The 26526-nt window shown below is 36.9% G+C and overlaps 1 protein-coding gene across 3 annotated transcripts in view; it reads right to left on the bottom strand.

Moving 5' to 3' along the window:
* The window catches only part of LOC150107593 (uncharacterized), a 279745-nt gene that overhangs the window by 55363 nt on the left and 197856 nt on the right, over positions 1–26526 (bottom strand). For all 3 annotated transcript variants that reach the window (XM_090391408.1, XM_090391406.1, XM_090391407.1), the window contains one exon: positions 11653–11731. In XM_090391408.1, coding sequence (XP_090247534.1) covers positions 11653–11731 — 79 coding nt within the window. The remainder of the gene's footprint in view (positions 1–11652; positions 11732–26526) is intronic.

Genomic DNA, 26526 nt, shown 5'->3' with positions numbered 1-26526 from the left:
CTGTGGTGGGTGTCCAAAGCATGGTCATTAACATCTGAATGGCTGTATTGGTGGAACTAGATGTGGTCCTTGTGCTCAGAAATTTTGATATTAGCTGTCCTTCCTGTTTGTCCATAGTAGGATGGTTTGCAACTGCAAGGAGCCTGGTAGGTCTATGGAAGAATGTGGCTGATATTTGGTGGAGCAGATAAGAGATGCCAGTTTTTTATGTGGTCTGTAAGCGGTTGTAAGGTTATATTTTCTTAGAATTTTTGTCAATTTTCAGATGTGCCCCAGATATATGGAATGGTGATAGATCATGAGTAATCTCTACTCTGAAGGGGGAGGGGCAGTTGTGGTTACAGGATTTTAATTTTTTTTGAACTTTATGGGGAATTGTAGTCATTGGATAAGAAAGTGTTGAGAATTTGTTCAAGAAAATCTGGTTAATTTTGCCCTGTTATATAGGGTTTTGATAATCTCATATTGTTGAGGGGGGGGGGATGTACTGCTGGTGAATGTGTCTACCTGTATGAGTAAGTTTTCTGTAAACAGAGAATACCAGGGATCTATCAGGCTGGCGTGTAATCAAAGTGTATAGGAATGGGAGACTGTTGTTGTTTTCCTTTTCTAAGGTAAACTCGATCTTAGAATATTGATTATTTAGGTGTGTTAGGAAATTGTGGGGCATATCCAGGCCATGTGGCCAAATGGAGAACCTGTGTTTAATTTTCATTATGATCAGAGGAATTTTTATTTGAGCTTTTTCAACTCAAGGTGAGTTAGTTAATCTCATAAGGAAGTAGCATGGTTTTTTATCCCATATACAGGCAAATTGGCCATGAGAATACACACAATTTACAAACAAAAAATACTGTTGTTGGTGGTGATGGATAGTAGATGCTGTTGATAGTAGCAGTGTCACTGCATGTAGTCAGAGAATTAAGTTGTAAGGAAAACGGTGAGATGTGTATAGCAGAGTAGAGTGCCTTCCTGTGATGAGTCCTTGGATTTCTTGCAGGTGACACATAATAATAAATAGGACCATCTGCTAAAAGGAAAATACATCATTTTCTATAACAAAAATAAGAATAAGACATTTTTTAAGATGGATTTTTTTTTTCTTAAGAGCAGCCCATTGTGGAGTATTTGATGACTTTCTTTCAGATCATCAGCATCATAACACTAATTACAGATAAATTAAAGACACCAAGAAATTATATACTTGGTTTAATCCATTATTCAAGTGTAAGCAAACAAAGTTTGTACCAGAAGTATCTTTCAGGACTTGGGCAACTTATGGCAAAGGTGGTATAACTTCACATGCTTGCCTTAGTATCCCATAATGCAAAGCACATCACTTTGCAGACATGTATAGTGCTATGCATTATGGGAAGGGTCATTACCCAGACCATTTTATTTGTTTATTTGGTAACTACCCAGACCAATTATATATTGCTCTTATGTCTTTATTGAGGTCTCATCAATGGGAGCCAGATCTGGAAGTGAGATGCAAAGGCTGAAGTAATGAAGAAATCATATTTTCCTATTTGAGTTGCCAAAAGGTGTCGCACCTTGTTATTAAAATACTCTGGATTAGAGATAGATAGTTGCTGAAAGTTTTTCACTTGGTTATATTATAAATTAAAGATACCAAGAAATTATATACTTCATTTAATTCATCATCCAAGCGTAAGCAAACAAAGTTTGCACCTGAAGTATCTTTCAGGACTGGGGCAACTCATGGCAAAGGTGGTATGATTTCACGTCACTTTTCTTAGTATCCCATAATGCGCAAACTTTGTTTGCTTACACTTAGATAATGGATTAAACGAAGTATATAATGTCTTGGTATCTTTAATTTATAATATAACCAAGTGAAAAACTTTCAACGACTATCTATCGCTAATCCAGAGTATTTTAATAACAAGGTGTGACAACTTTTGGCAACGCAAATAGGAAAATATGACTTCTGCATTACTTCAACCTTGGTATCTCTTGCCTCCGGGTGTGGCTCCCAGTGAGACCTCAATAAAGTTTGAAACCAGTCTGGGTAGTGATCCCCTTTCCATAATGCATAGCATTATACATGTCTGCAAGGAGACGTGCTTTGCATTATGGGATATTAAGGCAAGTGATGTGAAGTCATACTACCTTTGCCATGAGTTGCCCCAGTCCTGAAAGATACTCAGGCACAAACTTTGTTTGCTTACACTTGGATAATGGATTAAACCAACTATATATAATTTCTTGGTATCTTTAATTTATATAATATAACCAAGTGAAAAACTTTCAACAACTAATTACAGATATAGACCATATTGGTCTGTTCCAGTTTCAATATCTAATACTCTCTTCTGAGGTCTACCTGGCCTTCTCTTTCCAACTGGTTTATATTTTATTAATTGTTTAGGATATCGGGTGTTGGCTATTCGGTTTACATGTTCTATTCCTTTTGTTCGTAATTGTTTAGTTTTTTTCTATTGATTTTATTTTTAGTTCTTTTAAAAATCTTCGTTCCTTTTTTTGTCTAATAATGTGTATTTTGCAGTTCTTCTCATGATTCTTATTTCACTTGTTTGTTTATTGCCCAAATTTCGCTGCCATATAATAATGCAGGCACTGCTAAAGTACTGTATATTTTCAAGCGTGTTTCTTTTTGTACAATATTTGGATTGGGTGTTCTATTTATTAGACCAATAATCTGTAAAAGTTTCGAAGTTTTTAATTTTATGTCTTTTTCTCCTTCATATGACATTTCACATCCAAGATAAGAAAAAGTATTTATCTGTTCCATTATTTTATTATTAATAAATGTTTTAATTTTAATTGGAGCTTGTTCACAAAATGCCATTGTTTTAGTTTTATCCATGGATATTTTCATTTTAACTGTTCTACTATAATGTTTAAATTATATATTGCTCTTGTAAATTGTCCTCCTTATCTGATATTGTTACCTAATCATCTGCAAATAATAGCATATTTATTTTGTTAGTATGGCAAATTTCGATATCTGGGTTATTTATATAACCCAATTGGGTGTTCCATTGTATTAATATTTCATTAATATAAATATTAAAAAGTGTTGGAGACAGAGGGCATCCCTGTCTTACTCCTTGGTTTATAGATTGTTTTTCAGACATTTTTTCATTTATTTTTATTTTATTATCTTTGCATATATTCAATATTACATGTAGCAAAATATAGGTATATTTATTCTTTGTAATATATTATTACAAAGCTGTCAGCCTGGCTGGCCGAGTGGTTAGTGTATCCACTCTCCAGCCAAAAAGCTGCGGGTTTGAATTCCACAGACAATCACAAACATCCATGCCTGCCTTGGGCATGGATGTTTGTGATTGTCTGTGGAAATACTAGTGGTGGTGGCCGGCAGTAGATGATAGTGTTGGTATAGTTGCAGTCAGTTGGGAGATTGAGTGGTGGAGAGAGAGTTGTAGAGCAGGTGCCCTTCCTCGATGAGCCTTTGGACTCCCTGGAGGCGTCAAATAATAACCACTAAGTCTAACCACTGAGTGGTTAGGGTTTGCGCATCCGCTCTCCAGCCAAAAGGCTGCGGGTTTGAATCCCACCATGGGCATAGATGTTTGTGATTGTCTGTGGAAATACTAGTGATGGTGGTGGTGGTCAGCAGTAGATGGTGCTGGTGTAGTTGAGGTCAGTTGAGGATTGAGTGCTGGAAACAGAGTTGTAGATGAGCCCTCCCTCGATGAGTCATTGGACTCCATGGAGGCGTGAAGTAATAATAAATAAATAATAATAATAAATTATTATTATTATTATTATTATTACACCCTCCATGGAGTTGACAAACTCATCGTGGGAGGTTCATTCAACTGACAACATATTTATCATATAGAATTTTAAAGTCCTTAACACTGCTTGCATTAACAACATATTCTGACAATGCATTCCATTCATTGACAATTCTCCTTATAAAAACTTTACTCCTCACATCCTTCTTCACCACACTTTTACATAACTTCCAGAAATGACCTCTGGTTCTCCCCCCCCCTCACCTTCTACACTTTTTATAATCCCTCTGGATTAATCTGATAACATCTTCTCACTAATTTAAACATCTCTATCATATCATCTCTCTCTTCCTCCTATCCACCAAATCTACATCTCTTCAACCTCGCCCCATAGCCAGCATTCCAAACTCCTGATATATTGTCCTAGTTACTTGTCTCTGGCCTCTCTGCAATGTCTCCACATCACATTGAAAACCAGGGTGATCAGATCTGAGCACAACAGTTCAAGTGTGGTCTAACCAGTGCCATAAAGAGGGCATGGCAAAAGAGGCACCTGCATGGGCGCAACTAGGTTTGGGGTGCAAAATGTAAAAAAATATAAAAAATAAAAATGAATAAATAGATATAAAAGTCCACTATTTCTATTGTATTTTTTAAATTTCGGCAATACGTCACTTTAGACACACAAATAATTCTGCAACACACTGCAACTCATTTTGATGGGGTTAATAGTACGTATTTAACATATTGCATTTAATAAAATTTAACTTGTTACATTTAAATTTTTCAAAATTTTCGGGTTAGGGGGTGTAAGTCAGACACTTGCCACAGGTGCTTCATACCCTCGTTACTGCACTGGCAGTGGCACAAACACTTCCTTATTCTTGCATGTTAGAGTACTTCTTATCATACAGCACTACAATGTGCATCCTTTGCAACACTAGCAATATGCTCTCTAAACTTCAGTTTACTGTCAACCATCACTCCCAAATTCTAATCTCATCCACTTCCTGCAATATGATGCCATCAATATATTTCTGCACTCTAAAATGCAACACCTTGCACTTATTGATATCAAACAGTATGTAATATATCAAACATTATATATCTTTTAATTTTATCAGATGCTTTTTCATAATCTAAAACAAAAAGATGAATTTCCAAATTAGATTCTCTTCTTTTCTCTATAAGCAGTTTTAAACAAAAAGCTGCATCCATGTAGAGCATCCTTTTCTAAAACCATTTTGACATTCTAATAATATTTTTCACTGTATATTTTCAATTTTTCTTTAAGTATTCAACTATATATTTTGTAGCATGTATTCAATAGACTAATACCTCTGTAATTAGCAGATTTTCTTTCATCCTCTTTTTAAATATAGGTATTATTATACTCATATTCCATTCTATTGGTTTTGTCCATGTGCAGATAATTATCATCATCAGCCATTGTCAATCCACTGCTGGATGAAGATTTAATGATCTCGTCTTCGAGCAATATGCCCAGCCCACTTCAGAAGTTTCACTCTTCCTATGACGTCAGAGACTTTGGTTTGATTTCTTATCCATGTATTCCTTTTGTGATCCAGTCTTAATACCAAGCATACTTCTTTCTGTTGTTCTTAATTTTTGAATTTCCTTTGCCTTTAGTGTCCATGTTTCACAGCCATATGTCAATATAGGAAGAATACATTGGTTAAAAACTTTTCTCTTCAGGTATAATGGTAGTTGGATTTGAATATTGAATATAATTTTCCAAGTGCTTTCCACCATTGTACGTTTTTTAATTTCATCCATGATATTTTGTTCCATTGATATTTGTTGTCCTATGATCAGAGCTTACTTCATTTTTACTACGAGTTGCTCCTGTCATGAAAGGTTTGCTTACGTTTGGATCCACTAAAACTTTTATAGTTTCTATATTCATCATGAAACTCTTGTAGTTTCTCTATTTGGCTTTGAAATCTCTTTGCAGAAAGAGTAGAGATCTCTTTCTGCAACCAAAACTCTTCATAAGATTTTAAGATTTCTTAAATTTTGGCTTCAGCTCAAAGTCATTTTGTAGCTCAATTAGTTCTTACTCCATGGCTCTCACTACTTCAGTATCGGAAAATGGATTTATTACCTAATCTGGAACTTCCAATGAAAGTAAATCCTTGATCTACTTGCCTTGTCAGGATGTACTTTTTGAAATGTTCAATTATTCTGGAAGGCTTCATGGCCTCATTAGAGAAGACCCTTTCACAAATTGGCAGCTGCTGGTATGCATCCATATTTTAGGTATTCAATGCTATACTGCCTACATTTCTTCTTTGATGTATCTGCATCTGCCATTTCTATTCTGGAGCATGCAGAAATAAACGTGCGTACATATTTGAAAGCAGTTTTTGTAAATAATAATCTTTATCTTTATATCCTCACAATATAACAGAACCTATAATTTGCCAAGCTGTGACACAACACTTACATAGCTAAAAGCTTCACATTTTTGTTCGGTAAATACGAATATGGGAAAATACATTATAACACGCTCAGTACTATTAAGGTAAAAAAAGGACCACTTCAGAAATTATCAACAAAAAAACTCAAAAAATGTTTTGGAAAACAACAACATGGAAAACAATGAAAAATGTCTTGGAAACAATAATAATAATAATAATAATCAAATGCCAGCAATTAATTATTGCACATTTCAGCATACCTTCAGCACCCCCCCCCCTGCTTCCTGCTTGACTCCCCCTTAAGTAATCCCACTGTCCACTTTGGGAACCACTGGTCTAGAGTCATACAAAGTCTATGAGCTAAGACTTTTGTAAAACTTTGTAAATCACCGATAGTAGACTGATGGGTCAGTAGTTTGTCAAGTTTTCTCCTTCACCTTTTATATGTATCAGAATTAGGGTAGTCTTCTTCCATGTTCTTGGTACATTATTTTTCTTCAGACAGAAGGTAAATAGTTTTGCTAAGATTTTGTAGAAAATTTCTCCATGTAATTTCTGGTGGAATCTGTGGTACTACTTCAACTATTTCACAGTTGTATTCTTCTTCTTCATTTAATCTGTCATCTTGATATAATATTGAATGAAATTCTTTTTGCTATAGCATATCTATTTCTAGTTATGGTCCTTCGTCATACACACAGCTCATCATACCACCTGAAACACATTCAAATTCTCAGCAGACACCACACTCTCAGGCAAGGGATCTCAATTATTCGCCACTCTGCATGCAAAAATTCTGTTTCTCACTCCCATATTCATACCCTCTTTATACAGCTCCCAGGGATGACCTATTGTTCTCCCCTGATCTCACACCATTTTATGAAAAACCTCTTCAACACTGATCCTATGAGAACCCCTTACCAACTTGTACATCTTTATCATATCATCCTTCTTCTTGCTATCTATCTGCTAGACTCTGTGAATCTTTCCTCATACTCAACATTCCAGAGATCAAAAACTATCTTAGTCAGTTGCTTCTGGATCCTTTCCAACATCTCTTTGTCCTTTTGAACACCAGGTGACCAAATCTTTGCACACTGTGGCCTAATCAGAGCATTATACAATGGAACAAAAATCTCCTTACTGCTACAAGTCAGTGTCCTCCGCATCATTCTCAGAATTTGTTGTGCTATTATTACGTGACATCTCCAGGGAGGGCACCTACTCTACAACTCTCTGTCTCCACAACTCAATTCACCAATTGAGTTGTGGAGACAGAGACCACATCATCTACTGTCCACCACCACTAATATTTTCACAGACAATCACATCCACACAGTTGGCCAAGTGGTTATGCGCTTCACAACCATATGCCTGGGGAAGGAATGTCCTAGGTTTGATTCCTGTCGACAACGTGAGGAGCTTAAGGATCTTGCTCAGCCATAGCCAAGTTAGCCAGTCTTGGGTGTGGACAGTAGATTTTTTCCACCAATTTATCTGAGGTTTTTCATTCCGCAAGCAGGCAAACTGGCCCAATGAACACACAGGCTACATCACAGGATATAGTACTTTATCCCTCATCAGAAAGGCTCAACCAGTCCTAACGGGTGGCTGAAGAATGGGGGACACACACACGAATAAATCAAAACAGACAATCACAAGTATACATGCCCACGGTGGGACTTGAACCCGCAATCTTTTGGCTGGAGAGCAGATACGCTAACCACTCGGCCAAGCAGGCTGGCATGGTTATCCTCACAATTTTAGATCCTTATCCACCATCACCCCAAGATTGCTTATTTCCTCTTCCTCCAACAATATATCCCCACAAAGTGCAAATTCTATAACCCATCTTTGTTTCCCAAATTTTAAAACTTTACATTTTGCAACATCGAACTCACATCCCCATTCCCTCAATTTATTCAGGTCTTCTTCTTGTAAGGCAACAACATCTTCTCTACTCATAGTTCATCTCGACTTTGCATCATCTGCAAATAACTAAATATCCCCATCCAAATTTTTGCCAATATCATTAACATATAGGTTAAACAGCAATGGCCCTAAAACAGATCCCTGAGGCACACCACTAGTGACTTTCCTCTTCCTGGATATTATTGCCCTATACACAACTTGCTGATACCTATCAAATAGCCATTCTCTGATAAAATGTACTAGTCTAATATCCAACCCCATATGCTCTAGTTTGACTATCAACTTATCTTGCAGTAATCTAACAAAAGCCGTTGCAAAAAAATCTAAGTATACTGCTGTGTATCCATCTCCTTTGTCCAATGAAGCCATCACCTTATTGTAATATGTAAGCAGATTAATAAAACATGACCTCTCTTTAGCAAACATATGCTGTCCCATCAAAGATAATACCATTGTTGTCAACCCAGTTCTGGATCCTGGTTCTCACCAGTCTCGCCAACACTTTAACCACAACAACTGACACACACAGGTAGGTCTATAATTTGATGCTTGAGTTCTGTCACCTCACTTATGAAGCAGCACAATCTTGCCTTCCCACTTCTTTGGAACTAGACCCAGTGAAAGACTCATATTAAACATATGTCAAGGTATATTGCCAAATTCCTGTCACATTCCTTCAAAATACGTGCCGATATATTATCAAGTCTAACAGTCAGTTCAACTTGATAATATATTGTTCACTGTTATTCACCTGTTCACAGTTGACTGTCATTCACCGACAGTCAGTCTCTCCTCCTCTTCATCATCATCAGCTGCTCTCAAATGCTCCATGAAGTCACATTGACAAGAATGAAAGACCTTTATGAACTGCTCATTAAATATCTCAACTATATCCTCTGCGGCAGTTGTTCTTCTGCCAATTTCTTCAATCAATGTCATCACCTTCATAATCATTCTTTTTCTTGCTGACTACATATCAGTGGTGCACCCAGGATTTAATCTTGGACGGGGGCCGAGCACTCAAGATTTAATCTTGGTGGGGGGGGGGGCAAGTTGAGTAGACGATTTGAGAATACACACTACTGCATACGAGCTATGACTGAGCATCTGCAGTGATCGCCAATACACGATGCCTGTGATCTCCTCTGGCTAGGTTCAGGCAAACGAAGTAGCCCTTGAGCACTCTACTTCATTCGCCTTGCGTTCACAGCAGCCAGGATTCCCAAGAGCTACAGGATATTCCCACCTTATGTGACTGCTAATTCATAAGTAGCATAAAAATAGAAGACACAACACAACAAAAATTAAAAAAAAAAAAAAGAATTTTAATTAGGAAAAGATTTTTGGAAATTTTTCTGGTGTTTTTTTCTTTTTTTGGGGGGGGGGGGGGTCCAGGTCCCCCTTGCCCCCCCCCCTGGGTGCGCCAATGCTACATATCAAAAGAACTTCCTAGGATTCTTTTTGAATAGCAAAAGGTAAGAATAGCAAAAGTGAAGTATAACTACTGCTCATACTTCACTTTTGCTATTCTTACCAAAATCACTCTCCTTGCCTGATCTTTGTAATCCTCATGGAATTGATTATTACTATTCCTCTTATGCTGCCTCCATAATGACTTTTTTGTCTGTATCGCATGCTTAATCTCTTCATTCATCCATTTTACACCTACCTTATTTAACCTTCTCACCCTTGGAACATATTTAGATGCTGTTTCTACTAGACACTTCTTAAATATCATCCAAGTTGCATTCATCTCCTTTCCAGCCAACTGCTCATTCCATGCTACACCTGCAAGCTGTCTCCTCAGGTTCTCATAATCACCAGGTCAATCTCACTAACTGGAGGGTGATTTGACACCTCATTTATAATAACATCCTCTGAATTCTCATGTGTCCTCTGTTAGATACTGCCTGAGGTAGTTGTCTCTCAAAAACTCGAGAAACTAATTTTCTTTACTTCTAGTTGCTATCTCGTCATCCCAGTCCATATTGCTATAATGAAAATCGCCCATAATGATCACCTCTTTCCTATCTACTTGGATAATTTGTTTAAACATTTCATGATCACTACCCTTCACATTACCAGATTATAGCAACATCAGCATCAAAATCACTGCTACTATTCCCCCCCCACCTCTCTGCATTGTATGGACCTACTCTTTTTCTATCACCAATAGCACTCCACCTCTCTTTTTCCCTTTTCTATCTTCACAAAACACATCATATACTTCCATCTCTATTCCTGTCAGGTTGTCATCCTCACCCATGATTGGGTGAGGATGGTTGAGGCTTGAGGTAGTTGTCCCTCAAAAACTCATTTCCAGTTGCTATCTCATCATCCCAGTCTATATTGCCATAATTATCACCCTTGTTTTATTTGCTTGCCTAATTTGATTACACATTTCATGGTCACTACCATCCACATTACCAGGTCTATAACAACATCCTATTAAGTATTTCATTCTATTCAACTCTATCTCACACCATACTGCCTCAAAACCACTACCACTATTTCCCTCTTGCATCTCTACTTTGTATGGACATAACTCTTTCTGTATCATCCATAGGACCCCCCCCCCCTTCCCTTTTTACCCTTTATATCTTTACAAAACACATCATACCCTTCCATTTCTATTCCTGTCAGGATGTCATCCTCATCCAGCCATGCCTCACTTATTCCAACAATTCTTGGCTGAACAGACTTAATTAATGCAAACCATTTCATTTGCATTGTTTCTTACACTTCTAGAATTTGTATACAAACATAACAGCTCATTCCTGAGTCTACAGCAAGTTTCACTGATACTGTATATTAGACGTGACTTCTCCATACTTGACTTGAGCCATTTCTTTTTCTTCTTATTCATCTAAGAATGTTCTTCAAATCCAACTGTTTTCCCATGATCCTAAGTCATCCCCTTCCCTTTTTGTCTACAAATGCATTCGCATCCTCTTGGAGCATCATCCTTTCTCACACTATGTTCCCTGAGCTACCCTGTTTTCCCTCTTGTACACACTTGTTCTCTCATTCTCATAAGCACCATTTCAATCTCTCTTTTCTTATTCTTCTGCTCTTTCACATCAATTCTTACTTGATTAGATTCATTCTCTGCACTCATCCTCTACCTTACAGCAGCAGTCTCTCCAAATGATTTCCACCGAAACCATTCAGATGCCATCCATCATTCTTATACAGTTCAATTCATCCTTCAAACTCATTCAACACATTAACAAACCGCACTTCTTTCTCCTCACACATTTTGCCTCATTTCATCACTGTCATACCTGTGCAACACACTGACTACCTTTCCTGCCACACTATTATCTTTTATCCTTGTCAACAACCTCCTGATATCCAATCTTATGTGTTCCTTGTTCCCAGTCAAGACATTTGTCCCTACTACCACTACTAACTTTTGCTTGCTTAATCCTCATATCGAATGCCTCTATCACTCTATTCATTTTACTCCCAGAGGAAACAAACCTTGTGCATCTTTTGTTTTGTTTATAAAATGAAAAGATACTTACCATCTTCACTGGACTCAGGTTCAGCCTCTGGCCATCTGCCTTTATATCTCCTTCCAAAACTAAGCATTTTCAACCGTTCCTTCAATTTGGAGAGAAATTAGAATTTCAGTTAATAAAGCTAACTAATATAAACTGATATATTACCTTTTATAATATTAGTTTTGCATATCAAGAAAATGCATGCAGACTTTCAAAACTTCTTGTGCCTCTGTTAATATTAACAGAGGAATAAAAAGTCTATACAAGCAAGAAAATGATTGTATTCAATCATTTTCTTGCTTAGAAACAGACACATTTCATAATAACATTTCTATAGTGGCTCATTCATTATTATTATTATTATTATCCAGGCCTCCATGGAGTCAAAAGACTAATCGTGGGAGGTCGTTTTTAGGAAATACAAAGTCTATCATACCACTCCTTGAACTCATTAACCGTCCGCACTCCAACCACTCTCTCAGGCAATGCATTCCAAGATTCAACCACCCTCCACGCAAAATAAACCACTCCTCATTCTCTTGCGCACAGCCTCTTTTCGTAACTTCCAGGGGTGGCCCATTGTCATCGCTCCTTTCCGCTGTTCACAAAGAAATGTAACACTAGCCATGTACTATAAATAAATAATTTTGTTTTGCCTAATTTTGCTATTAAAATGGTCTAAATAAAATCAAAATTGAGAAACTCAACAACTTTCAGATGGAATTTAATGAAATTTGGTATTTAGGAGTTCAGCTAGCCAGAGCAGAATTATTTTATTATTTGGGTACAGAAAGAGATAACAAAAATTATATCAGGTTTGTACGATGTTGATTATGAAGAGACAGAAGGCATGCCAAGACATTTACGCTTTTAAAGGGTTATTACTGGATTAACAGTGAGGAGATTTTTCATATGGTAGAAGAAGGGGCCATTCCTGAAAGTTACAAAAGGCAGTAGTAAGTAAAAAGGTAAGAAGTAATTTCTTGGCATAGAGAGTAAAATGAGTTTGGATTGCACTGCCTAAGAGGATGGTGGATGAATTTAAGAGTGGTACAATAGACTTTGTATTGACTAGTACTATCTTTTCACAATGAGTCTTTTGACTTCATAGAGGTCAAAAAAATAACAATAATACTTATAATTTCTGTGATTTTTTTGTCAATAATAATAATTATTAATAATAATAATAATTTCAAAATGTTTCACCAATTTATGAACTTAAATGGCTATGAATGAAATGAATTTTAGGAAGACAAATTTTTATAAGAATGTAAAATACCAAATTTCAATAAAATCAATCTAGCTGGAGCTGGGGAATAACTTCTATATGAATGAACATACCAAATGCATCTAATAGGTGCTAATGCATTTTACAGTGAATTATCACACCAACTGAAAATGAATAGCTAGTTTTGATTTATGTACTTCAGACAATTTCGTTTTCTATAATTTTGTATAATTTCTGGCAGAAAGTGAAGAACTACAAAACCAGCTGCGTTTTTGGAACATTAAAAAAATATGGATTATACATAAACCTGCAAAAAAACAAAAACAATGATAACCTCAAAATCAGACATTGAACCCTTAAAGATACAAACTGACAATAAACAAATTGAGAATGTAAACAAGTTCACTTATCTAGGAAGCATGCTGAGTCAAGATGGTCGCTCAAAAACTGAGATTAAATACTGAAATGCTAAGGCAACTGTGGCCCTACAGAAGTTAAAACCATTGTGGAGATAACAGAATAGCAATCACAACCAGACTAAGAATAATTGACACTTTGGTGAATTCTATTCTCTTGTATGGTTGTGAGGCCTGGACTTTGAGAGAAGATGAGAGGCGACTCCGGTCTTTTGAAATGAAAACTTAGAGAAGACTTTTGAGAATTTCCTATACCGGCTCACGAAAAAAATGAAAATGTTCGAAAACTGATTTTTCAATGGACAGGGATAAAATTTTCTGACAGTCATCAGAAGAAGACAGATGAAATGGTTCAGACATGTGGAGAGACTAATGGCATTCCAAAGCAAGCACTAGAAGGAATCATTCCGGGATCAAGGGTTAGGGGCCAACCTCGATTAAAATGGACTGATGACATCAAAAAATGGACAAATTCCTCCTTTCTCAACTGACATCAAGAACAAGAGACCGGGATGACTGGAGGAGGCTAACAAAGAACATCATCTACCAGCCATGAGCGACACAACAGTCGATTTAGGACTACGGAAGAGAAGAAGATAATTTTGCCAATAAAAATAGCTCAATTGAAAACAAAACTGAGATGACCTGACAAATTTGAAATGAGGTTCAAAGCATCAAATTTCATTATTCATCCAGCAAGAGTGGAATTGTTATCATCATCAGACCTCCATGGACTCTCTGTCACACAGCTGATCATACAATACCTTAAATGCATTCACCATCTCAACTGCTCACCACGTTCCTTGCAAAAAAACACTCCTCACTCTCTCCTTAAACAGCTTCTTGAGATGGTCTCTTGTTCTCTCTCTCTCTCTCCCAATTCTAGGAAAAATTTCGTCCACATTAATCTGGTAATGACCAACTTATATGTCTCAATCATACCCCCTGCCCCTCCTCCTATGCCTATTCACCAGCATCTGCAAATTGCATTTCCTCAATGTTTCTTTATAATCAACATTCTGGAACCAAAACCCACATTAGGCTTTCCCTTTAGCAAATCCATGCTGTCCATGGATTTGCTAAAATTTGCTAAAAAACATTGCCATTATTTCTTCCTACATATCTACTTTGTATGAATATAACTTGTTCTTTATCATCAACAGCACTCCCCACCTCCCTTTTTTTACCATTTCTAACTTCACAAAGCATATCATATCCTTCCATCTCTATTCCTGTCAGGATGTCATCCTCGTCCAACCATGTCTCACTTAATTCAACAATTCTTGGGTGAACAGACTCAATTAATGCAACAATTTCATTTACCTTGTTTATTAAACTTCTATCACTTTCATGAGGATGAAATACCTTGACGAATTACTAATTTTATATATCAGCTCGATTATACACAGTTGTTATTATTCTACCACTTTCAAAAACTGATATCATCTTTCATAATCATTCTACTGCCTGCATACTAAAAGAATTTCATGTTTTCATTTTCTTTCTCCCCCAGCCACCAACTTTATGAGCTGACTGCTGCTCATACTGCACTTCTGCTACACTTATCAAAAGAGTCACCCTCCTTGTCTGCATTTGTACTCATATAATCATAATGCTGTCTTTATCCCAATTGTATTATTATTACAAGATGCTCATCCAACCATACCTTAAACTAATTCAATGTGTCTTCATTCACAACAGACTCAAGCAATGCATTCCACTCGCCAACCACTCTCCACATAAAGAACCTCCTCTTCACTTGTCTGCTCACACACTCCTCATACAATTTTCAGGGCTTGTCTCTTGTTTTACCCCCTCTCTCATTCCATGAAACACCCTCTTTCATGTCAACCCAATAACAACCGCTGACTAACTTATATGTCTCAATCTGTCTTTGTACTCCACATTACAAAGACCACTGACAACTTTGCGAATCTTCTCGGGACCTTTTCTAACATATCCTTGTCACCATGAAAACGTAGTGAACAAATCTGTATACAATAATACATATGGGGCTTAATCAAGACCTTATACAATGGCATCATAAACTCTTTATTTCTGCATGTCAGGGTTCTCCTCATCATTGCTATTATTCGATGTGACATCTTCACAACTTGTGCAATGTGGCCTTTGCCATTCAGGTCCTTGTCCACCAGCACTCCCAGATCTCTCATCTCCTCTACCTCCTTTAAAGTTTCCCCACCAAGAATATATATATATATATATATACAGGGTGTTCGGGATAAATTTGACATATTTATAATTAATTATATTTTTCCGTAAGTTACATGTATTAACACACACTTCTCTTCATTTAAAAGTTTGGACCCTTCTTCATTCATATACAAGATGTCAGAAAGGATGGATAGCTGGAACCCACCTGAATCATGGAAGAGAATAACTTGTATCATGATGATTCGTGCCCGCCATCAAAATAAGGATATTACGACTGCTGCCCAATGCTCCCTGAATACAGTAAAAACAATCAGGCATGAACTAGAGACTTGCAATGGTGACTACGAGGATGTAGCAAGAAGAAAGATCCCTAGCAGACGATCTGATTGCGTTCGTACAGCAGAATTCCTCACAAATCTGCAGGAACAGGTGTTGAAGAACCCTGGCATTGGAATTCGGGCTTTGTTCGTGGAGTTGCTAACTGTAGTCAAGCCCTGGATAACAAGGGTAGCCAATGGTAGGCCGTATGTATGGCAGCAGGATTCGGCCCCTTGCCACACCTCTGGGAAAAGTCAAAAATGGTTGTCTGAAAATTTCTACGACTTCACCAGTCCAAATGTTTGGCCTCCAAACTCCCCAGACCTTAACCCCATGGATTATTTTGTATGGGGCGCAGTTGAAAAAGACACCAATCGCACTTCCAGTAATACAAAAGCCCAGTTAATGGATAAAATTAAAACAGTTTTTGCGGCCCTTCCCAGGGAGACTGTAGCATCAGCTTGTTCGAGGTTCCGAAGCAGAATTGAAGCTGTGATCGATGCTAATGGTGGTTATTTTGAGTAAATCTTGTTGATAGTATTGTAATTAACTCTGCCTGTAATGTTTTTTTGTCAATTCATTAAATTTAATAGATACAAAGATTTTCTTTTTCCTTACGAAACTGTCAAATTTATCCCGAACACCCTGTATATATACTTTACATCCCATTATTGCTTAACAAATTTCAAAACCTTACAGTTTGCAACAACAAACTGATAGTTCCAATTACCTGCTCATTCATGCAATCTATTCAAGTTATCCTGTAAGGTCATAACATCCACTTGACTCTTTATTCCTCTCCTGAATTTTGCATTATCTGCAAACAGCTGCATATCACACTAGTTAAACCCATTCCAATATCATTCATATACAAACGGAACAACAATGGTTTCAAAACTGTCCCCTGTGGCACACCACTAGTGACCTATTTTGTCAGGATACTGTACCCCCTATATACAACTTTCAGATACTTATCTGATAACCAGTTACCGATCCAATCCAATCCCATTCCTTTCAATTTATTTAACAGCTTGTTGTGTGGCAGTCTATTAAAAGCTTTTGCAAAATCTAAGTATATCACTTTATATGCATCTCCCTTGTCCACGTTTGTCACCTTGATATACATAAGTTAGTTACGTAAAGCATAATCCCCCTTTAAAAAACAACATACTAATAACCACAGAGAATACTGTTGATATGAACCCATTTCTGTATCCTACTTCTCACCAATTTCTCTAGTACCTTCACCACAACTCCAGATATACAGACTGGCCTATAATTTGAGCCACAGCCTTATCACCACCACCTTTATGCAGTGGAACAATTTCATCTTCTTTCCACTTCCATGGAACCTGTGCTGTTGTAAGACTCATATTAAACAGGCATGCCAATACTATGGCCAATTCCCTGGAATATTCCCTTAAGAGGTGCGGTGATATTTCATCAAGTTCTATTGCCTTGTTGACATCGAGGTTACTTATTTCTTCAAACACCTCCTGTTCACTCACAATTAAACTATCCTTCTCTACACTTAAGTTTCTATATGAAACACCCTTATATACTGATCACCGAATACCTCAGCAATGTCTTCTGCAGCTGTTACCATAACATACTGCTATTTTGTTGTTCTTACTGAGTCACTTTCCTAACTTGTTCTTTATACTCTTCATGTAACTGATTATTACCATTATTCATCTTGTACTGCCTCCAAAGTGTCTTCTTGTTCTTCTTCCAGATTCCATGTTTAAGCCTGCCCCCCCCTCATTCATCCATTTTACACCAACCTTATTCAGCCTTTTGACCTTTGGAATACATTCACACATTGATGGAGTTAGGTATTTCTTTGCCAGCTCCCATCATCATCATCATCATCAAATTCCTGTCATGTACCCACAAGGGGTGTACAGGATATGATAGTACTACATGAAAAAATTATATCATTACTAACTTCCTATCTACAATTTTCCTCCAAATCAGTTTGTTACTTGTCAAGACTCCAACATTATCAGATCTTATATTTCTATTGTCTAAGGCAGCGCTTCCCAAACTGCGGGCCGTGGCCCCCTTGGGGGCCGCAAGTTTTGTTGAGGGGGACCGTGAAATAATGAAAACAAATTGAAAATGTTTTAAGACTTAAATAGATTTTTTTTAATCTTAAAAGAATCTATTTAATTTTTATTTTTTCTTATTTTTTATATTTTAATTGAAAAAAAATCACACATTGGTGCGGGTTCACAAATTTTGCTTCCTGCGTATTTCGGCGCTTAATGAATATTAGTAAATATATGAGTATTCATAAAAGTTTCATTTCAAAGCAGAAATCTAAGAATTGCAGTTTCAAATATTTCACCTGATATTGGTGTAGCAGCATTGAAACACATCTATCACATTAAATTGTTATTAAACTTCTTTTATGTTTTTAATTCTTTCTTTATTACTAATCGTTTTACGTTTCATGTGCTTGTACTACTGCATATGTACAATAACAATATATCTATCTATATAAAAATATGAGATAATGTGCCATGTCAAGTGTGTATGTAAGATGCTAAAAATTTAATATTTGCAATATTCGCTGTGTATGTTTTGTATTAAATATAAATACAATAAATATTATAATAATATATGTCTATGTTACGATTTTTTTCGAGGGGGGCTGTGAAATATTTTAATTTTTCCAAAGGGGGCCCTGACATCCAGAAGCTTGGGAAGCACTGGTCTAAGGCACTTTGAACCGTATCAATCCATCTCTATCTTGGTCTTCCTCTGGGTCGTTTTGCTGCCAACCTGGCAGAGAACACTTGTTTTGCTAATCTTTCCTCGCCCATTCTGTTTAGGTGACCATACCACCTGAGATTAGCTCTGCTAACGCATTCCTGGATGCTGACAATGTCAAGTTCTTTCCTAATACCCTTGTTTTTAATATGATATTGCCATTGATGCCATCTGTTCACACCTATAATCTTTCTCAGGACTCTCATATCTGCAGCCTCTTGTCTTTGTTCAAGTGTTTTACTTTTGACCCAGCTCTCAGATCCATAAGTTAAAACTGGTTTGAACACTGTCTTGTATACAACTAATTTAGTGTTCTGGCTAATTTCTCTCTTATTCCACATGAATTTATTCAATTGACTTCCCACCATACCAGCTTTGCTGATTCTGTTGTCTATTTCTATATTTAGTTTACAATCTTCAGTAAAAATCGTGCCTAAGTAGCTGAAATGTTTTACTTGTTCCACAGGTTCTCCATTCACAACACAGTTGACATTTTCAATGATTCTGCCTATTTTCATTGTCTTTGTCTTTTTATTGCTGACCTTCATACCATATCTATTAGAACAGCTATTCAATTTAGCCAGAGAATCTTGAAGACTTGTAGCGGATTTATTTAGAAGTATAACATCATCCGCATAAAGCAAAGAGCTGACATTAACATCTCCAATTTTGATATTATGTTTAATACCACTTTCCTTCATAATGTGATCCATATAGATAATGAATAACAGAGGGGATAATGTACATTCTTGTCTCACACCAGATTTAACATTAAACCATCTTCCTGTACTTCCTTCATTTCTAACTGCTGACTTACAACTCGAATAAAGACTAAGTATTGCTTGATATAATGCCCACTGATTGACACCATATAACTGCAGCGTATCGAATAGCTTCTCTCTTGGCACCATGTCATATGCCTTTTCCAAATCGACAAAACTTAAATACAGATCTTTGTTATATTCCCGTGCTTTCTCGACTATTTGTTGTAAAGTGAAGATCTGATCCTGAAAGCCTCTGTTTGGCCTGAATCCAGCTTGTTCTTCACCAAGCTTTTCTTCCACAATTCTTCTCAACCGTTTCTCAAATATACTTGCATAGATCTTGCCAGGGACACTCAGAAGGGAAATAACTCTGTAATTCTCACATGCAGTTTTATTTCCCTTTTTATATATGGGTACTATGAGAGCTCTACTCCAATCATCGGGAATTCGTCCCTCTGTCCAGGCATTCTGAACTATGCAGTGCAGCCACTGTAAGACTCTTATACCACCATACTTCAGCATTTCTGGTCGAATATCATCTATTCCAGCTGCCTTTCCACATTTCAAGCCTTTGATGGCTTTTTCTACTTCAAGTATGGATATGTATTCCTGACTGCATGCCTGGGCAGTGTTTTTTACCACTGTGCTGTCATCACTGCTTATTTCATTTAGCAGTTTTTCAAAGAATTACTCCATACTTCAAGGATATCTTTTTCTCCCGTTTTCATGTCACCTTTATCATCTCTAATTCCTTTTACAGCACTCTTTCCTCCATTCCTAAGCTTCTTCAACAACCTCCAGAATATTTTGCCACCTTCTTGATATTTATTTTCTATATTCTTCCCAAAGTCCTCCCATGACTTTTGTTTAGCTAGTTTTACACAGTGTTTAGCTTTCTTACATTTGTCTCTGTATTCTGTAAGAGTAAAAGCTGACTTATTTGACAGGAACTTTTGATGTGCTTTCTTCTTTTCCTTCACTGCCTCTTTAACTTCCTGTGTCTACCAAGGAGTTCTGATTTTTTTATCCTTACAGACAACCTCACCACATGCCTCTCTAGCAGAATCAATCAATGTTTTCTTCAGAGTTTGCCACTGAATCTCCAAGGTTTGATTCCTGTTCTCAAACTCTTTCATTTTTTCTTCAATAGTCTTTGTGTATTTTAGTCTACAGTTCACATCTGAGAGCTGCTCAACTTTTATTCGCTTTAAAACTTTCTTACATGTTATTCTTTTCAATATGAAATTCAATTTTATCCTGCTCAAGACTAAATAGTGATCACTTCCAATTTCAAATCCTCTGTACACTCTGGTGTCCTGCACCAGGGAGAAAACATCACTATCAACAATAATATAGTCAATGAGACTTTTCTTATTCCTAGCCTCTTCTCTCCATGTGAATTTGTGCACATTTTTATGTTGGAACATGGTGTTAGTAATAACCAGTCCATGTCCTGAGCAGAAATCCAACAGATATTTGCCGTTATTAGCTTTGCTCTTTTCTCCAAATTTTCCCAAAATATTTTTGTATATCTCACAATCATTTCCTACTCTGCTATTTAGATCCCCAACAAGGACCAACTTTTCCTTTTTCATTGTGTCAGTTGCTTTTTCTAAAGCCTCAAAAAATTCTTCCACTTCTACCTTAGTAGATCCTTCTGTGGGACCATAGGCACAAATAATTCTCATTGTCCAGTTCCCCATTCTCATATTTGCCTACATTACTCTACTTGAGACTGACTGCCATTCAAGAAGATTAGCCTTGTATTTTGTGTAGAATACTATGGCTACTCCTTCTTTTCCTTGATTGTCATTGCCTGAATATAACATTTTGTATTTATTACTCAGAAAGATCTCACCAGTTTTGGTCTTTTTTGTTTCAGTCACCCCTATTATGTCGATCTGGTATTTATCTAATTTCTCAGCTAGCTCCATTTCTTTGCCATTCAGGCTTCTTACATTGATAGTACCGATCTTTAACTCTGGTGATGCTGAGTTGGGGTTTGTTTTCAGATTTGTTCCAGTAGCTGACTTTTCGCTGTTTGCCCTGGTTCCCTGGCGAAAACAACAGGGCCCTTGTTTAACCGGGCGACGCCCCAGCCGGCATGAAATTTTGTCATGTTGTACCATCATTTTTTATTTTGGTTTAACCAATAAGAATACAATTTGGTCGGCTAAATCCCAAATTGCCAGCCCATCCTCGTTTGTTCAGTATTCAAGTAGATACCCAACAGGGTGCACCACGAGAAGGTGAGGATTGGACATTAGGTTAGAAGCCCTGGTCGGTTCCAAGCAGCATTTATTTCCTTACTGCTCAACTCCTCATTCCATGCTATTTATAAGCTGTTTCCCAAGCTTGTCATAATCACCAGCCTTGTACTTCCATATACAGGTAACCCTTGTATAACGCGGATATTAGGTTCCATAGAAATGCCGTGTTATATAAATCGCATCATGCGAGACTTAGATCACATAGAAAAAGTAGGGTTATGTTCCAAAATCGTTTTTTATTTATTTTTTTATTTTAAATTATATAAACAACAATGACATACTCAACAAAATATATTCTATTTAATCGAGGTAATTCATGTAAGTTTAGAAAACAAACTATGAAACAAATACATAGTATAAACTTATAAACTGTACATAAACTTTTGCACATAATGCACAAATGTTTTAGGCAAAATAAAATAAAGTGCATATTTTAATCGTCATCACTGTCTTCAAAACGAACATTTTGTAGATGTTCTTTATTTATGAGTGGTTGGATGTCATCATCACTTGATATCTCTTGGACATCATTTGTACAATTCTCAATGCATACATTGGCTAGTTTAGTTATCAAGAAGTCAGTAAAAAGACCTTGCTTACCACTATGCTGCAATTTTTTATTAAGTTCATAATATGGAGCTAAACAAATATCCAATTGTCTTGTGAATTTTCCAGAGTGCTCCATTGAAGGATCATTATCTGTAAAATAACTTCCTAACTTTCTTGTCAAGTCCAATCCTTCTGCTAATTTCTTTAAACTGAATTCTTTAACAGATTCATCCCAATCAGAATCTTAGGCAGAACTTTCCCTGCCATTTGGTTCGACATCATCTATTAATTGTCAGTTTCTCCTCATTTAAATCTATTTCTCCATCAATTAATTCACTAATTTCATTTTCAACCATATTGTAAGTCCTCTAAGTGGCCATGACTATAAAAATAATTTTTGTTACATAAAAAAGCATTACATATTGTATGTAACACTAGAAAATAAAGTGCACTTGAGATTAACACGCTTATGATTTTTAATGTGCTTTCCTGGCAGCAAACGAAGACAATTTTCAACAATAAACATTTTATATGGTAAACAATTGACGTACATGCATGCTAAAGGGTATTTCTCCTAATATAAATTCAATACTTATAACTATATGCGCAATATGCGGAGATGCAAATTTAATGAAGATAAAATTTGATTTTTGAGTCGTGTGGTGAAAAATATATGAAAAGATAAAGGGTTTCTACAATTTGTAGACCATGTCAAAATTGCATTGTATAAGTACTGCATTATATGAGGGTTACCTGTATATCCTTTCCTGACAGAGGTCTTCATATGACTAACCATGCCCAGGTGATCACTTTCATCAACTGGAGGAAAGCAAAACTCCACTCCCAATTACATCCTCTGATGAAATGACCAGATCTAAAACTCTTGATCCTCGTGTGCCCTCCTTTACATGCTGCCTGAGAGAGTTGTCTCTCAAAAAATTAATTTTCTAATTTCCAAATGCTCTTTTCAATTCAATCTATACCACCATAATTAAAATCATCCAGAATTGCCCTTCCTTTGTTCACTGACCCAAGTTGTTTATACATTTCTTCATCACCACCTTTTACATTTCCACCTATTGTAACATCCAAATAAATTTCATCCTGTCAATCTCCATCTCACACACCACACTGCCAATATTTTCCTCTTTCAGGTTTACCTTATGTGGACATAATTCCCCTACTATAATCTGCATCATTCTCCCCCCCCCTTCTTGTTCTTTCTATCCTCTTGAAAAATATCGTATCCTTCCATTTTTATTCCCATTAGCATATCATCTTTATTCAACTATGTTTCACTTATTCCAATGATTTCGGTGTGAATAAACTCAATCAGTTAAATTATTTCCTCTCCTTTATTTCTAATACTCCTGGCATTTGTAAATAAACACAGTAGTTCACTTTTAGGTCTACAACCAGTCCTACCCAACCACTTGTTGGTTGTGATTTCCCCACCACACCTGCCCTTATCCAATCACCTTTATCACTGCTTACCACATATCCACTCAGTCTCAACTTCCCAACTAACCTCCAATCTATTCCATTTCTATGCTGATCATCCCCCATACACACATTTACTACTCCTTCCAACATTCACTCTCCCTATGCCATCTTAATCTGTCCACCAGGACTCCTCCTGTTCCTCTTGCATTTCTGCTATCTCTTCATCTCTCACACTACTATTGTTTCCACTGCCAAGCACTTCTGACTCTTCAGTACCACTTTCTTGATCTTTCACTTCATCTCTTACTTCTGATCTCTTGGCTGCAACACACATCACACTTCCACCTAGCAACAGTTTCTGCAGTACACTTGCCTCTAAAGCAATTCAAATGTAATCTATCACATCTGTATAATTTCGTTCTTCCCTCAAATACATGCCATACATCCACAAACTGTACTTCCTTCTCCTCACACAGCTTCAATAGCATAACCATTGAAGATTCTGGCTCTCTCCATCTCAACTCATCATTATCATACCTCATCAACACACTGACAACCTTTCCCACTATACTGTTATCTTTCACTGTTCTCAATAATCTCCTGATATTCATTCTTAAATTCTCCTTATGTCCACTAAAATCATTTGACCAACTTTTTTCTGTAGGGTAACTTCTTTTTTTTTTTTTTTTTTTTCATTCGTTCATTTCACACTTGTCTTATTTAAACTCTCGATCTTTGAATACATTCAGACAATGAAAGTAGCAGTGATCTCTTTTCGGAGGTCCTTTATCAAACACACAGCTCATCATACTGTACTTTAAACATACTCAAATTCTCTGCAGAATTTGAGTATGTTTAAACAATCATTCACAACTCTGCATGAAAAAACTTGCTTCTCATTCCCCTACTCATACCCTCCTTATACAGCTTCCAGGGATGAACTCTGGTTCTCTCCTGATCTCCCACTATTTTCTGTAGAACCTCTCCAGCATTGATCTTATAACAACCCCTTAATAACTTATAGGTCTCTATCATATCTCCCCTCCTCCTCCTGTCCACCAGACTCTGCAAGTTGCATCTTCTCAATCTTTCCTCATACTCAACATTACAGAGGTCAGAAACTACCTTAGTCAGTCATCTCTGGATCCTCTCCAACATCTCTTCATCCTTCTAAAAACCATATGACCAAATCTGGGCACAATAGTCCATGTGTGGCCTAATCAAAGCCATATACAATGGAACAAGAATCTCCCTATTTCTACAAGTCAGTGTCCTCTGCATCATTCTCAGAAGCCTTTGTGTTGTCTTCACAATTTTGGCTATGTGTCCTCTAAATTTCAGATCCTTATCCACTATCACCCCCAGATCTATTATTTCTTCCACCTCCAACAATGTATCCTCACCAAGCATAAATTCTGCATCCCATCTTTGTTTTCCAAATTTTAAAACCTTACATTTTGCAACATTGAACTCACATCCCCATTCCTGTGCCCAATCACTCAATTTATTCAGGTCTTCTTGCAAGGTTGCAACATCCTCTCTACTCTTCATGGTTCATCCCAACTTTGCATCATCTGCAAACAACTGAATATTTCCATCCAAAATCATTAATATGCAAGTTAAACAGCAACGGCCCTAAAACAGATCCCTGAGGCACACCACTAGTAACTTTCCTTTTCCTGAATATCACTTCCCCATACACAACTTGTTGATAACACCTATCAGATAGCCAGTCTTCAATCTAATATCCAATCCCATCCACTCCAGTTTGACTATCAACTTATCATGTGGTAATCTATCAAAAGCCTTTGTAAAATCTAAGTATATTACTGTGTATCCTTCTCCTCTGTCCATGGAAGCAATCATCTTATTGTAATAAATAAGTAGATTACTAAAACATGACCTCCCTTTAGCAAATCCATGCTGTCCATCAAAGATAATACCCTTGTTGTCAACCCAATTCTGGATCCTAGTTCTCACAAGCTTCTCCAGCAACTTAACTACAGCACCTGAGACATAGATAGGCCTATAGATTGATGCTTGAGTTCTATCACCTCCTTTATGAAGTGGCACAAGCCTGCCCTCCTTCCACTCCTTAGGAACTTGACCGAGTTTAAGACTCGTATTAAAAATGTATGTCAAGGCCGGTGTCAACTCCCTGGCACTTCAGAATATGTGGTGATATATTATCAAGTCCCACAGCCTTATTTACATCCAAAATCTTAGCAACTACTGATGAAACACAAGTTTGGCCTATAATTGACACTTCTAGTCTGCTACCACCATTATGTACTGGCAACCTTATGAAATACCATCATCATCAGCATCATTTGTGGTCCTAACAGGCATTTAAGTGCCCACGACCTTCCAACTATTCTTTGACTTCATAACTGCAACCGTAACTCGATGATAAGGTGGTTAGCCCCATGCCGCCTGGCGTGTCTTCTGGAGGACGAAACACCCATTTTTCAGGTGAAAAAAACCCCCTCCCTTTGTATGAGACTGGCTAACTCACCATTCACCAAAGTGACCAGATAAAGGTTCTTACGTCACTGACGGGAATTGAACCCAAGTCTTTCCAACCAAAGAGCTTTGTCTATATTAAATGAGTTATGGAGGCTCTTTATGAAATAGCATCCTTATGAAATTAACATTCAGTAATTCCACTAGGTCTTCTTCAATAGTCACCTTACCATCACTACATCATCCTTATGGATGTGGATATTATTCAGTCTATTTTGTTAAAATACTTTAAATGTACAGGGTAATCAAAATTAATGTATCTCTGTTTAAAGCCTTGTGGAGTGCCATCGAATGATCCAAATGCTGTGAAAATTTGCAACATTACATTGTGCATTATGCAGAAGCAATATCTGAGAAAAAAAAAAAAAAACACAAAGTAGTTACAAAATTCACCATAGGGTGTTGTAAACATCAAATGCATGGAATTTGCATAT

Source organism: Typopeltis vanoorti, chromosome 4, assembly GCF_054136105.1.
Source record: "Typopeltis vanoorti isolate ZY-2024b chromosome 4, IOZ_Tvanoo_1.0, whole genome shotgun sequence".
Lineage (NCBI taxonomy): Eukaryota > Metazoa > Arthropoda > Arachnida > Uropygi > Thelyphonidae > Typopeltis > Typopeltis vanoorti.
Note: the sequence above shows the minus strand (reverse complement) of the source record. Positions and strands in the feature narration are given on the sequence as shown.